At 38.6% G+C, this 14,266-nt stretch overlaps 1 protein-coding gene across 1 annotated transcript in view; it reads right to left on the reverse strand.

Annotated features, from left to right (window-relative positions):
* Positions 1–8,950, reverse strand: part of frem2b (FRAS1 related extracellular matrix 2b) — a 96,060-nt gene extending 87,110 nt beyond the window's left edge. The window contains exons 1-2 of the mRNA XM_067365456.1: positions 3,879–8,950; positions 299–388 (exon numbers count right to left, since the gene is read on the reverse strand). Of these exons, the coding sequence (XP_067221557.1) occupies positions 299–388; positions 3,879–8,895 (5,107 nt within the window). The 5' untranslated portion in view covers positions 8,896–8,950. The remainder of the gene's footprint in view (positions 1–298; positions 389–3,878) is intronic.
* Positions 8,951–14,266: the final 5,316 nt, after the last annotated feature.

The following is a 14,266-nucleotide window of genomic DNA, read 5'->3' on the forward strand; positions in this document are numbered from 1 at the left end:
ATTCAACCCATGAGTGAAAGTCTGGGACTGAAAAATGTTTTTCAATAAAATGATTAAAACCCAACCAAAGCTGTATGAAAGTTTTCCAGCCCAATATGCCAAGGTGTCAATCAAAAGACATTCCAGACAGAACTAACCCCAGTTATTGCTCTTGCACAGTCACACCTTCACAAGCACTTGTCGAGCACGCAAAGAGATGAAGGATGATGCAGATAGGAATGCACACTTTTGTAATCCAACCAGTCATATTTTAAACATCCTGAGGCCAAAATAATAAATAGAGGTTGAAATGGCTTACCATTGTCTTCAATGGAAAAGTGGAACATGTCGCTTGTGGCATTGTCTCCGTCTCGAAGCACGTAGCATATATGCATGTCATCAATGTCAGCTGAAGGAGGAAACATTCAGACAGATAAGTAACTTTTTAAAACTATATTAAGCTAAGTTGTGATGCACTTTATTGCTTTATATAGATCAAGATCCATTTTATTATGCATTTATTACTCACACGTAAAGCATTTCGAATTACCATTCTGTATGAAATGTGCTATATAAATAAACTTGCCTTGCCTTGCATTTCAAACATTTTTCAGAATCTATTCCTGTAGCATAATCCAATATCATTTATTCACCCTCAAGCTGTTTGAAACCCGAATTTCTTTCTTCTGCTGAACAAAAAAGAAGATATTTTGAAGAATATCGGTAACCAAACAGTTGATGGATCACATTGCCTTCCACATTATATATTTTTTTTCTTTTCATACTACGGAGGTCACTGGGGCCCTGGGCCTGATTGGTTACCGACATTCTTCAAAATATCTTCTCTTGAGTTCAGCAGAAGAAAGAAATTCATACAGGTTTGGAACAACTTGACGGTGAGTAAATGATGACAGAATTTTCATTTTTGGCTGATCTATACCTTTAAGTATCTTTTCTACACCTAAAAGATTAGTTTAGATTAAGGCAGGAGTTTTTAAACTTTTTTAATGCCAAGGACCCCCAAATATGAACCCCATGAGAAAAATCCAAAAAAAATATAAACGCAGCTATAATGTATATTGTGTGATATTAAAGGGTTAGTTCACCCAAAAATGAAAATAATTTCATTTATTACTCACCCTCATGCCGTTCCACACCCGAAAACCTTTGTTAATCTTCGGAACACAAATTAAGATATTTTTGTTGAAATCTGATGACTCAGTGAGGCCTCCATAGCCAGCAATGACACTTCCTCTCTCAAGATCCATTAATTTACTAAAAACATATTTAAATCAGTTCATGTGAGTACAGTGGTTCAATATTAATATTATAAAGCAACGAGAATATCTTTGGTGCACCAAAAAAAACTAAATAACGACTAATTTAGTGATGGCCGATTTCAAAACACTGCTTCAGGAAGCATCGGAGCATAATGAATCAGTGTATCGCATCATGATTCGGATCGCGTGTCAAACCGCCACACTGCTGAAATCACGTGATATTGGCGCTCCGAACTGCTGATTCGACACACTGATTCATTATGCTCCGAAGCTTCCTGAAGCAGTGTTTTGAAATCGGCCATCACTATTTAAGTCGTTATTTCATTTTTTTTGGCGCACCAAAAATATTCTCTTCACTTTATAATATTAATATTAAACCACTGTACTCACATGAACTTATTCAAATATGTTTTTAGTACATTAATGGATCTTGAGAGAGGAATTGTCATTGCTGGCTATGCAGGCCTCACGGCACCATCAGATTTCAACAAAAATATATCTCATTTTGCGTTCTGAAGATTAACAAAGGTTTTACGGGTGTGGAATAGCATGAGGGTAATAATAAATGACAGATTTTCATTTTTGGGTGAACTAACCTTTTAAAAATTAAATAATTGCATTTGTTATTGTACTAAAGCCAATAATATAATGTAGATAAATAAATAAATACAATGAATTTGTATATCACATTTCACAATAAATATTGGCTCAATGCAACTTTTTTCACATTTTCCTAGCAAGCCTTTGCAGGTCTTTGGACCCCAGTTTGAAAACTCCTGTTTTAATGTACTATTATGTACCGCCAATGTACCTAATGCACACCTTTTAGGGGTAGAAAAGGCACAAATGATAAGTCCTAAATGTAAAATCTTTGCACATTTTTCCTAAAAGTGTAGGCGTCCCAAATGGCGCACTTGATGTGAACTCCACATGAACTATTATCCAACAGCCAACAACCCATGTGTCAAAGAACAGACTTTAAAAAGGTGAAAAGGGTCTATATGAACTAGGTTGAAAAAACGCTTTCAAATAAGGGCATTTTGCCCATCTGCTCCTGCACAGAGGGTTGTAGGCACCAGACTGCATTATGTCTGAGATTTGTCAGTTGGGCAAGTGTTTAATTTAGAGTGAAAAAAAATACAAGGCAAAAAAGCCACGGTACGTCAGTTCCCTTCTGACTGAAAAGAGCCACAAAGAGCAGCAGGTCTCCAGCTGGCACCCATCTATTAATTTCTCCATCACCCTCTCTTGTGCTCAAACTTTAGAGCGCATTTCATGTATGTGTTTTCTCTGAGAGGGTGTTACATCCGCAGCACTAGCCTATCTTCAATATTTGATGTCAAAACATTTCTCTTCAAAGCGGCCAGCTCATAAAAATGTAAACCCATCATTTTCAAATGCCCACAAGGGAGCAGCAACTTTATTTACTGTCAGTAGCCCACACCAACACCCCCTCCCTCCCACCCCCAACTGTGCTAAATTCCCTTGAAATATTCAAAGAGAATCCTCAAAAAGGAGCTTATTTAGAACTGGGAAGCATAGTGGCAAGTTGAGCATGTCCCCTGCTAGTTTTGACATTTACAACTTTGTACAAGTATACTTAGGCTTTGCTGATATGCCTGAAAGCTCAAAAAGCCCTTTATTGTAACTCTATGACTCGTGTAACACAATCACAACTGTTTGCTTTGTACAATCTTTGTACAAACTTGTAAATTACTAGTCTTAAATCGATGCCAAAAACATCTTATAGAATACTGATGCCATTGTTTTATGGCAATGTGTGCATTTTTCCATATAGGCTTTTCAAGACAAATCATCCATCATAACACTCCTCAGAATACTGTAAGACAGTATACTGTATAACAGTTCACCCAAAAAGAAAAATTGTCATCATTTATCCACCCTCCTATCCAGGCTGCTCTTCTCCATTTAATAAAAATGAAAGAAACTTGGTGCTCCAAGCTCCAAAATGGAAAAAGCATCATAAAAGGGGTCTAAACTAGGAAACCATACTGTATTTTTGCTGTGTGATAAACAGACTTTTGCACTAAAAGTCCTCTCAACCCTTTTGGTCATGAGACAATCCAAAGTAAGGTTTTATTTTTTGGGGACATACATCTTAAATTTGAGTATGCGCATGCTATTTTGTATGATAATTTTATTGTGCCTTTGTGTAAATTTGTAACTCCCTGGCTAATAAAAAAGCAACTTAAACCAACCTAAGCTGGTGGTTTTAGAAGGGTTTAGGCCATTTTTCTTATGGTCAAACTGGGAGATCATTTTGGCTGTTTTTTTTTTTTTTTGACAGACTCCAGATTCACATTTAAAATATAGAAATGAGCAGCCAAGGAATTCTTCAAAAAGATCACCTTTTGTGTTGCATGAAAGAAAGAAGGTCTTTCAGGTCTGGAACAACATGAGGGTAAATAAATGATCACAGTGTTTTCATTTTTTGCATGAGCTATCCCTTTAATATAATATTCTCACATTTATGTTACTCCAGTATTCTCTCACATACAACTCTGATGCATTAAGCATTAATCTACCGTTAATATAAATTCATAAATGTTTTACATTAATATAACCTATACTGCATTAAATTAACTTCACAAAACTTACCTTGGGTGAATGTAGTGATAGTGGCATTGCCTTTTCCCAAGTTAATGAGATAGCCATGTTCAGCACCCACAGTAATTTTAAACGTCACTGCTCCTTGAGGGCTGTCACTGTCCTCTGCCTTTAACGCTTTACTAGTGATTAGGAACCCAAGGTGACCAGTAGGGAGAATTCTTAATGTTGTACCACCCTTATTAGTCACAACCTGCGGAACTCCGTTGTCCACCGAAAAAATTGTGATTTTCATCATCTGGGGTTTGCGAGTCGCATAAACCGTGTCAGGGAACACGTAAAAGTCTGTGTGAGTTCCATCGGTGACAGTAAATGAGAAGCTGTCGGAACGAGACTCAGTTCCATCGTGCTTGTAGCGGATCATGTTTTCATTTAGGTCCTGCTTGGTGAAGGAAGTGATAGGTCTGGTGTTGTTAAACAGCAACTTGCCATGTACAGGCACCTGGGTGATTGTGAACTTTAAAAGCTGGTCGACTGTATCACGATCCTCCACCGTCAGCTCAAAAGGAGTGATTAACTTATTTTCGCCTTCATTAACAACCAGTCCATGAATGGTGACCACAGGCTTTTTGTTGTCTACATCCGTAATGGACACACGAAATGTGCGGAACACAGGGTTGTAACCGTCAGTCACCTCAAACTCGAAGCTGTCCATCTTCACCTCGTCATCAGCAGTATGGATGTAGTATATTTTATTCCCAGCTAGTTGAAGCTGAGTGAACGAACTAATGGGCATCCCTGGCGTATCAGTGCACTCTAAGTGTCCTCGTATAGGGGCACGAGTGATGGTGAACACCAAATGCTCATCAGGGCTGTTGTGATCACTGGTGCTGAGCAGGTCTGTGGTTAGAGTCACCCTTCCTCCTTCTTTCAGAGAAACACCTTTGCTGATCACATCAGGGAACACCATGTCTATTCCACCCACAGTTATATAGAAGTACCTGTCAATCAAGGGGTTAATGCCATCAGTAACATCAAATTTGATAAGGTCACGAACTCCTTCTTGTCCATTGTGAATGTACATGATCATGTCTTGGTCAACCTCATTTTGTGTGAAGTTCATTCCAACGGTTATGTTTTCTAGTGTTCCGAATGGTGTTCGCTTTTGTAAAAACCCTTGATTTGGACCATAGCGGATGATGTAGGTCAGAATGCTGTCTTCTGTATCCAGATCAGTCGCTTTTAAGACTTTATTGTTGATTATTTTTACCTCTCCTATCTCTATTTCAAGGCCATCATTAATCGCCATCCTTGGCGTTTCATCGTCGACCAAAATGACCATAATCATGACGGTTTTCTCCACTGTGAATTTGCCATCAGTGAGAAGAACTTCAAAACTATCCTCTGTGTTTTCTGAATCATCATGCTCGTAGACAATACTTGAAGCCTCTCGTATCTGATCAAGAGTGAAGTTTGTGACAGGAATAGTGCCTGAGGTTAACTGGTTGAGGATATATCCATGTTTCGGGGGTTTTGAAATAATAAACGTGAGCTCATCCGCTGGAATATCTGCATCAGCGCCATTTAATATTGGAGTGTCAATCACAATGTTCATGCCTTCCATCACAACAAACTCTCTCATATGGATCTCTGGCTTTTCGTCATTGGATGGGATTATCACGATTGGAAAAAAGTGTCTCTCTGAAAAATTTATCCCATCTGAACACCTGAAAGTAAACCTGTCTTCAACTGGCTCGACACCTTTATGAATACTTTGCACATAATAAATGTGGTTTTCCCGAATGTCTTTGATGGTGAAAGCACTTATTGCAACCCCTGATCTGGATTTCTCAGAGCCTGGTGCAGGGGAGATGTTTTCTACGTATCCTGAGGTGGGCTGCACAATAATTGTGCAAAGAAGGTCATCATTAGGGGTGTCAATGTCATTAGCACTTATATGCGAAATTTCGATAACGTTTTTCTCGCCCTCCACGACAATGAATTGGGGGCCCACAAAGACCTCAGGGGCCTGACTATCCAACGGCAGAATGGTGACCTGCACACAAACCCCTTTGATTTTATTTCCCCCAACTGTCCATTCATCAGACATATCAGTGAGCGTCAGATTAAAGAAGTCGTGTTTTGTTGTCAAGCCAATTTCTCCAGCACTATGTGCATACACAACCAATCCACTAATGATGTCTGCTTGAGTAAACCTATTGGAAGGTACACCATTCACTAATATTTCACCAAACACTGGTGGATCCTCCACGATAAAGGTCAACCTGAGATCATCAGTGTCTTCATCTCGACCCTGAATGACATTGGTGGTGATCTCAGTCGCTCCGTTCTCCAAAACATCTATGTAAGAACCGATAGTGCCCTCTGGAAGACTGATGGTTGGTGCTTCATCATCAATAGGCTTCACATTGATCCTGACTGTGATCGTGACAATGTGGACACCGTCACTGACATCAAGCTGGAAGAAATCACTGGTTGACTCATCACCGTTATTAATGTAAGATATTCTGCCATTAGATATATCGTCCAAATTGAATGAATTCCTTTTAGTCATATCAGTAATTGTGTACTTAATCTGACCGTGCTTTGGAGGCTGGGTGATTGTAAACAGTATCTGTGAGCTGTCCGTGTCTGCATCTGTGGTGTCCAGCTCAGCACGTGTGATGACGTGCACCCCTCGTTCTTGCAGGGTAAAGCCTGTGTTGGTAATCTGGGGAGGCTTGTTGTCAACAGGCTGTAAAAATATAGTGAAAACTCCATTGGCGCTGTTTCCCGCCATGTCCTCGACTTTGTAATGGAATTGCACCACATGTGGAGTTATTCCGAGCTCTAGATCAGGAGGCTTGTAGGCTATCTTGTGATGGTTTATCTGTGCCTGAGTGAACTCGGTGACCTCTGAGTTTGGACTCTCAGTTAGAACGATGCTTCCCAGAATGCCAGGGCTGTTCTCATCTGTGTCAGTGGGGGGCTGGGTAATTGTGTATTTCAGGTCTCTGTCTTCTGAGTCCAAATCTGTGTAGCGCAAGAATTTCTTTCGAAAATAGGTGAGCTGGTACTCGTGAACAGTCACTTGCAGAGTGGTCCCGGGGTACAACTCTGGGGGGATATCATCAATGGGGAGAACTTTGATGATGAAAGAGTTCTCACCTGAATGGTTTGGTGGGTCGTTGTCATCTTGCACACGGAAAACAAACTGGTCCATGATGGTTTTTGTATTATGCGGCCCGATATGTCTGTAAAACAGCTTGCCTTCTGTGATGTCATGCTGGAACCATTCGGTCACTACCTTCTCATACATCTCGTCCTCAGCATTGAACTTCCATGTGGATGGATCTTCTGGTGCATCTGATTGACGAAGAATCACTTCCCCAATATTAGAGTAGGGAGGCACTATGACGAATTTGATAGTTGAATCCTCAGAGTCTATATCTGCCGCACTAAGCATTAAAGGAGAAATGGGCATCATTTGGTTTTTAAACAAAACTAAACCTGTGTTGGCATTGATTATGGGAGGTTCATCATCAGTTGGCACCACCGTAATGGGAAATAGAAACTCAACTTCATTTTTGCCATCTGTCATTCTGAAAATGATATTATCGCTGTACGTATCGCTGCCATCATGCTGGTAAATGACGCTACCTACATCAAGATCTGCTGGGGTGAAAAATTTTCTCTTGGACCCCAGAACTGTGAGCTCTCCGTGGCGGAGCCCATTAATAACTGTGATTTGGACGTTGTCTAAATTGTCCTCGTCACTAACTTGTAGGTTTTGTGAGCTGGACAGCGGCCTGGACTGACCCTCATAAAGCAGTTGGCCAGTGTTACGGGTCACAACCGGTGCTAGAGTGTTCATGGGCTTAACCACTATCATAAAAGCAAAAGGGTCTGATATAGCCCCTTCAGTGTCTACAACTTCAAACTCTATTTGGAAAATTCTCTCCACATCTGAATCTACAGAAGGAGGCTTGTAGGCTATTTTAAAATCTTTCAGGTCTGATTGATAAAAAGACGTGATGGGCAAATTCCTGTCATCTGTGCTTACAATGTAGCCCTCTTCAAAGGAAAGCGGAGAAGTGATGTTAAAGATTAAATCATCAGGATTAGATTCCACATCCTCGGCGGCAAGCATGTCGTGGGTTATAGCCGTCATTACGAACTGGTCGACTTCCATCATCATCATTGCTACAAAACTCGGTTTAGGAGCTGTGTTTTCCTCACCCTCTTTTATAAGCACCACAATTTGGAAAAACTCTTGCTTCAGAACATTCACTTCTTTGTCTTGTAACTCTAAATACATGGGAATATAATCTCGGTTTGGTGAACGATGTGCAAAAGTGTGCTGATAGTGAATGTCCATTCTGACAAATTCATCACAGTTCACTGGTTTCCCTAATTTTCCATTATCAACCAGCTTTCCATACCTGGGTAATGAGCTGCCACTGGCCAGAGATGTAACTTTACACAAATGAGCATTTCTATCATAAGTAAACTCCAGGATTTTCTTATCAATAGGATTACTCATTCCAAGCAGTTTCTCTACAACTACAGGCATGTGTTTGGTGAGAATCTCAAGCTGAGTGAAAATCACCTCCACTTCCATCATAAAGGGAATGATGACTGTATCAGTCTGAGTATCATATCTGAGCTGAAGTCTTACTCTGTCTTTTGAGGGGCTCCTGGATCCGAAATGCGAGTACTTTACATCATTGGGACCAAATTCACAAGGAAACTTTTTCGGGGACAGCTGTCCCGGTCTCTGTGACAGCGGGTCAGTATCCAGAACTGTTATGGTGCACTTGTCTCCCGGCTGAACTTGGATAACCAGATCATTGATTGGATCAATATAAACAGATCTCCCGAAGGGAACCCGTATTCCATTATTGGCAACAAGAATAGCATCCTCTGAAAGTTCAGATCTTAAACCGTAGGTTAATCCCAAACTCTCAAAACCCTGTGTAGATGCATCGTGAATCAAAGTCAATATAAAGAGAAACAAGTGCACATGACACACTCTACGTTGTCGCTGCTCTGTTATACTCCAAGCCATTTGTAATGTGAGCTAGAATTACTACTTCGCGTTCGGCACAATCCGTGGCAAGATGAGAAAGTGTTAAAAGTTAAAGCGCACAACAGAAAAATCTCCCATTCGCATCCGCGCAAAGGTGCATCATTCTCCCTGAGCAGCTCGCACTCTGAATAAACTTCATGCCTCTCGGAGCCGTGTGAGGGAAATCACGCCTCGCTCTCACGCTATTGGCTGAACTTTACGATGGAATTCGTTCGGAGAGCCCTGATTGGTCGCATGAACTGTCACACAAAGGCAAGCGGGGACAGATCGACATGTATTCATCAGAAGGAATGACTTGTTGTGGCGTCTTATGGCAAGCTGTTTTAGCATTCCTTCCTTTAAACTAATAGCATCTATTTTTATTTTTCTAAGTTTTTCATCTGTGTTGATTTAGAGCAAAAACGGTGATCTTTTGAGTCCCACGGCCTCATATCCAACTGAAAACATGTTAAAATTAAATATATAACGTTTACATAGCCTATTCTTAATGTATAGTTTTGAATCGTGCTATAAGCTTAGAAATAACAATGACATGAAATCCAGTACTTCTGAATTTATTTTTATTTTAATTGTAATCTAAACATTTTATGTAGGCCTATTTTTTTCTACAAAAAAGGAAGAATAAAGACAACCGATACAGTAGCATGCAATTAAATTGACTTGGCCAACAGATGGTGATGTATTCCGTAATTATTTATTAGGCTATTTGGTTTTATGAAACAATCAAAACATTAACATTATTACCAGCATAATTATTATATATATATATATATATATATATATATATATATATATATATATATATATATATATATATATATATATATATATATATATATAGTACATAAATTAATAAATAAATCCTGGTGCTCTTCATTTTGAGACAATTTGTTTTGACAGGCAATGACAAATTAAAAAAATAAATAAATAAAAAATAAAAAAATAAATGATGTAGGCCTAAAGAATTGTTCATAATTTAACTGTCCAATATGTATTATAGCTGCTGTGCATTGTGACAGCTCTCTCTGGTGGTGAAAAATAAAATCATGAACTTCATTGTGCGGTAGATCTTTTGAGCTTCACTGAGTACCACTTTAGAACAGTTTTCCTGTTCTTTGTAAAATAGTCAGTTGAGATGAATGATTTTTAATTTGCCATTACTCTGTTGGAAAGAAAAAAAAGGCACCCTAATGATTTAATACAAAATAAACTTTTTCCACATATTTAAATATATTCTGGCCAAATAAAAACCAATCATTTTGTAATCTTACAAACATGTTGTCTTTATAATAGAATGCTTGCTGTTTCTTACAAACATCACAAATGGGTCTAAATACATTAAAATATTCAGCTGCCTTTACATTTTAAGAATGGGGTCTCTCACATTAGGGGTCCTTGGCATTAAAAAAAAAAACACGAGGAAAAAAAAAACTATAGTGATATATTCTATCCTTCAAATAATGTATTGTTCTATTCCAGCTATATAATACCCTCTAAATGAGACTCGAAATCAGGCATGTTAGTTATTTAGGTCAAATGTTCCTTAGGACCATAGCTGTATTTCACACATGTGATAGATTTTATTGACTGATAAGACATGTGCATCTTTCTGTGCAGCTGCCAAAGGATGTGAGAGAACAGAGCAGGTGTTGGAGAGAGAGGAAGAGAGGAGAACATAATACACTCAACAGCGGTCTTAAACCGTATCTTTATATTTTATTCAATCAATGTGATACAGTTTGTAATACATTAATGCTTGCATGGTAAATTATATAGGTATGGGCACCATTTGAAGTGCTTAAACATACATTTAAGATGGTTTATTTAATACTGTGGGCATAAATAGTTGAAGTATATAAAATATCTACATATACTTTTCAATTTATCCAACATATGTTTGTGCAAAATCATCTATGATATGAAAAATTCTGCATAAATGATACCATGAGACCAATTTTAATTCATTATATTTGTAAACATCCCTGCACTATTCATATTGAGAACTTAGAAGTGCCTTAAATGCACAAATAAACCTTCATCTACACACACAGTCATACTAACTCACACAGCCAACTATTTTGGCATCCTGCTGTTTGGCTGATGTTTCCAGAAAGGCTTAAAATTATGCACATCACAGAGGAATTCAGCCCTGTCAACACCCCCAGTATGAATCAGACAGATCAGATTAGAGGTGCCTAGTGCTGATTTATGCACCTATAGCCCATTCGTGAAATATTTGCAATTTTTTTTTTTTGTAATGCTTTAAAGGGTCTTAATGATCCTTCTTCTTAATGACACAATCTATTACCAGACTTAAAGGTAGGTAGGCAATTTCGGACAGGCTAGCAGTAGCTAGCCTAGTAGCTAGCCTAGTAGTTGCCTTCAGAGCATCTCCAAAGCCACACTTACTCCAAAACACATCGGGCCCTATCATACACCACAATGCGGTGTCACTGAGTTTTTTTTTGCTAGTTTCAGCCTGACACACATATAATTTTCACGTCCTGTGCCACGTTGTTTAAAAAGCAAATGCATTTGCGCCCATTTGTGTGCTCATGGGCATGCTGGTCTGAAAACGAGGTGTGGTCAGGTGCATTGTTGGCGCATTGCTATTTTGAGGCAACTGAAATACGCACTTTAACCTCATGCACAAGCAGGTCCGTTTCCTCGCCAGAGAAGTGTTCAGTTTTTCCGCTTGCAAATTCCGCCATGTAAATAGCAAATCTGCCATGGTGCGAGCACAACTGGCTTTTAACCCTTAAATGCATGACTGTTTCGCCAATCATTCTTACATTTTCGGGTCTTTATCGACCCGGATCAATATCTAACATGGAAGGATCTCTACCTGTTGCGATAATATAAAACTCCTCTGATATTAGAGTAACAATTACAGAAGAATAAAATAAAGCATATTTTGTTAGCTTTTAGAGCTTGAAAGGGCTCATTTTGAGCAGATGTTTTATGCCATCACCACTGTCCTCGTCAGAGCTCATTTCCCAGTAAATTCAGCAAATAATAGGCTATTTTTATGTTTGAGGTCACGAATATGAGCCCATTTGCGATATCAAACTTATTCTCAAAACTATATAATTTTCAACATCTTCAAAATCAATATTTCGATCGCTAACAGCTTCACCAGATCCATCTAGTAAGAGTTACAGTCATATTTGATTGCGTTCAGTACTTGATAGTCTAAATGAGTCGTCACTTCAGCATTGTGTATCAGACATTGCCACCTTGTGGAATAAAGGTGAATTGCACTTTTTCCGTCATCTAAGATTCAATTATTGTTGTGCAGAAAAAAATATACATACACTCATACACACCTCGGGTCGTTCGCGACCCTACAAAATTTTTACACAAAATGAACGCAAAAATAGGCATTCAATTTTATGTTTTTTGTTTTTTTTATGTACGAGGAGGAGGGTAGTGAATGATGTCCCGGGTCACTAAAGACCCGAGGTATGCATTTTTAAGGGTTAAAGGGAATGGGAGATGAGACTCTGATTGGTTTATTGCATGTTATGCCCAAAACACACCCTTTACTCATTAAGAGAATAGGAACAACCCTTTTAGACCATGCGCCGGGTGTGCAACTATTTTTCCCGTCCTTAAACTAGCAAAAGTGGATTTGCCCTAAGTGAACTTGCGCCATGTGCTTTAGACCATGAGCTTAGATCAATTTATAAATAGGGCCCATTAACACAACGCACATAACAGCGCCTGCAAAGAGACACAGGTTGAGAGATGGCGTTAAATTACCTCATGTCTCAAAGCACATAATAACAATAATAATAAACAAAGAACTTACAGAGCTCTAGTTGTACCACTTGACTGCTGCATATTCATTTCGGCGCTGTGTAGGACATCACTTGTAGGTAGCAGAATGATTGGACGAACATGGTCCTGTGACTTCCCAAGAATATACAGTCATGGACAAAATTGTAGGCACCCTTGATAAATAAGATCAAAGATGACTCTAAAAATAAAACTGAATTGTTTATCCTTTTGATATTTAATTCATAAAATAAGCAAAAATCTAACCTTTCATTGAAGGAAAAGAATTGAAAGAGGGGGGAAAATCACATTATGAAATAAATGTTTTTCACCAAAACACGTTGGCCACAATTATTGGCACCCCTAGAATTTTTTATGAGTAAAATATCTCTGAAGTATATTCCCATTCATATTTACATTTTTTTTTAGCACACCAGGGTGATCATGAACATGAAATTGTCCAGCCATGACTTCCTGTTCCACAGGAGAATAAACATGAGGAAACACAAAGGCCGAATTCCCTTATTCATTCATCAGTTCTTATGTGCAGTAAAAGATTGCTGAGCTTCACAAAATAGAAAGTGGCTGTAAGAAAATAGCTAAAGCATTGAAAATCCCCATTTCCACTATCAGGGCAATAATTAAGAAGTTCCAATCAACTAAAGATGTTACAAATCTGCCAGTCTTGACTCTCAGAAAGCCTAAAAAAATGATCAAACAGCACCTACATCCCCACAAGTTGTTCAGGAGGGTTTCAAGAAAAATCCTCTGCTCTCATTCAGAAACAATCTCCAGCATATTCAGTTGTCAGACAAGACTGGAACTTCAAACAGACCCGGCTTCTGTAGTCAGATGAAACTAAAAAAATAGCTTTTTGGCAGCAAACCCACCAGATGGGTTTGGTGCACATATTGATAAAAAGTGCCCCATGCCCACAGTTAAATATACTGCTGGATCTTTAATGTTGTGGGCCTATTTTTGTGTTGGAGGTCCTGGACATCTTGTTCAGATATATCGTATCATGGATTCTATCAAATACCAACAGATAAAAAATCAAAACCTGACCACTTCTGCTAGAATTTTTTTTACAGTCAAGGGTGCCAACAATTTTGTCCATGACTGTATATGTACATGTTATAATATTTAGACCACTTTTATTATTGATTGCTCTCAGGATGTGAAGAGTGTTTCAACCAGTATAACAAAAAATGTTTATAAAACAAATTGCTTACCCTACCTTTAATCTGACATAGTGTTTTCTCACATGTGACTTGCAATGAAGAATGAAAAAGGTTTTTCCAACTCTGACTTCAGGGAAATGGTCAAAGTGAAAGCTCTATGAGTGTTTATCATCACCTGGCTGCTGCCCTGTATTTAACATAATGGTTATTTTGGTCTTATTGGATGTGTAGGAAGCTGCAGATGTTCTCAAAAGATGAAAGGCAGCAGTGAAACAGTCAGCAGTTTGAGCATTAGTCTGCCTGTATTGTCATGTACATCTTAAAGAGATAGGCCAATTTTATCATTTTTCATGAAATGCACTCTTACGCTTTATATGTCTTATGCTTTAACA

The sequence above is a fragment of the Chanodichthys erythropterus genome, chromosome 17 (assembly GCF_024489055.1).
Source record: "Chanodichthys erythropterus isolate Z2021 chromosome 17, ASM2448905v1, whole genome shotgun sequence".
NCBI lineage: Eukaryota > Metazoa > Chordata > Actinopteri > Cypriniformes > Xenocyprididae > Chanodichthys > Chanodichthys erythropterus.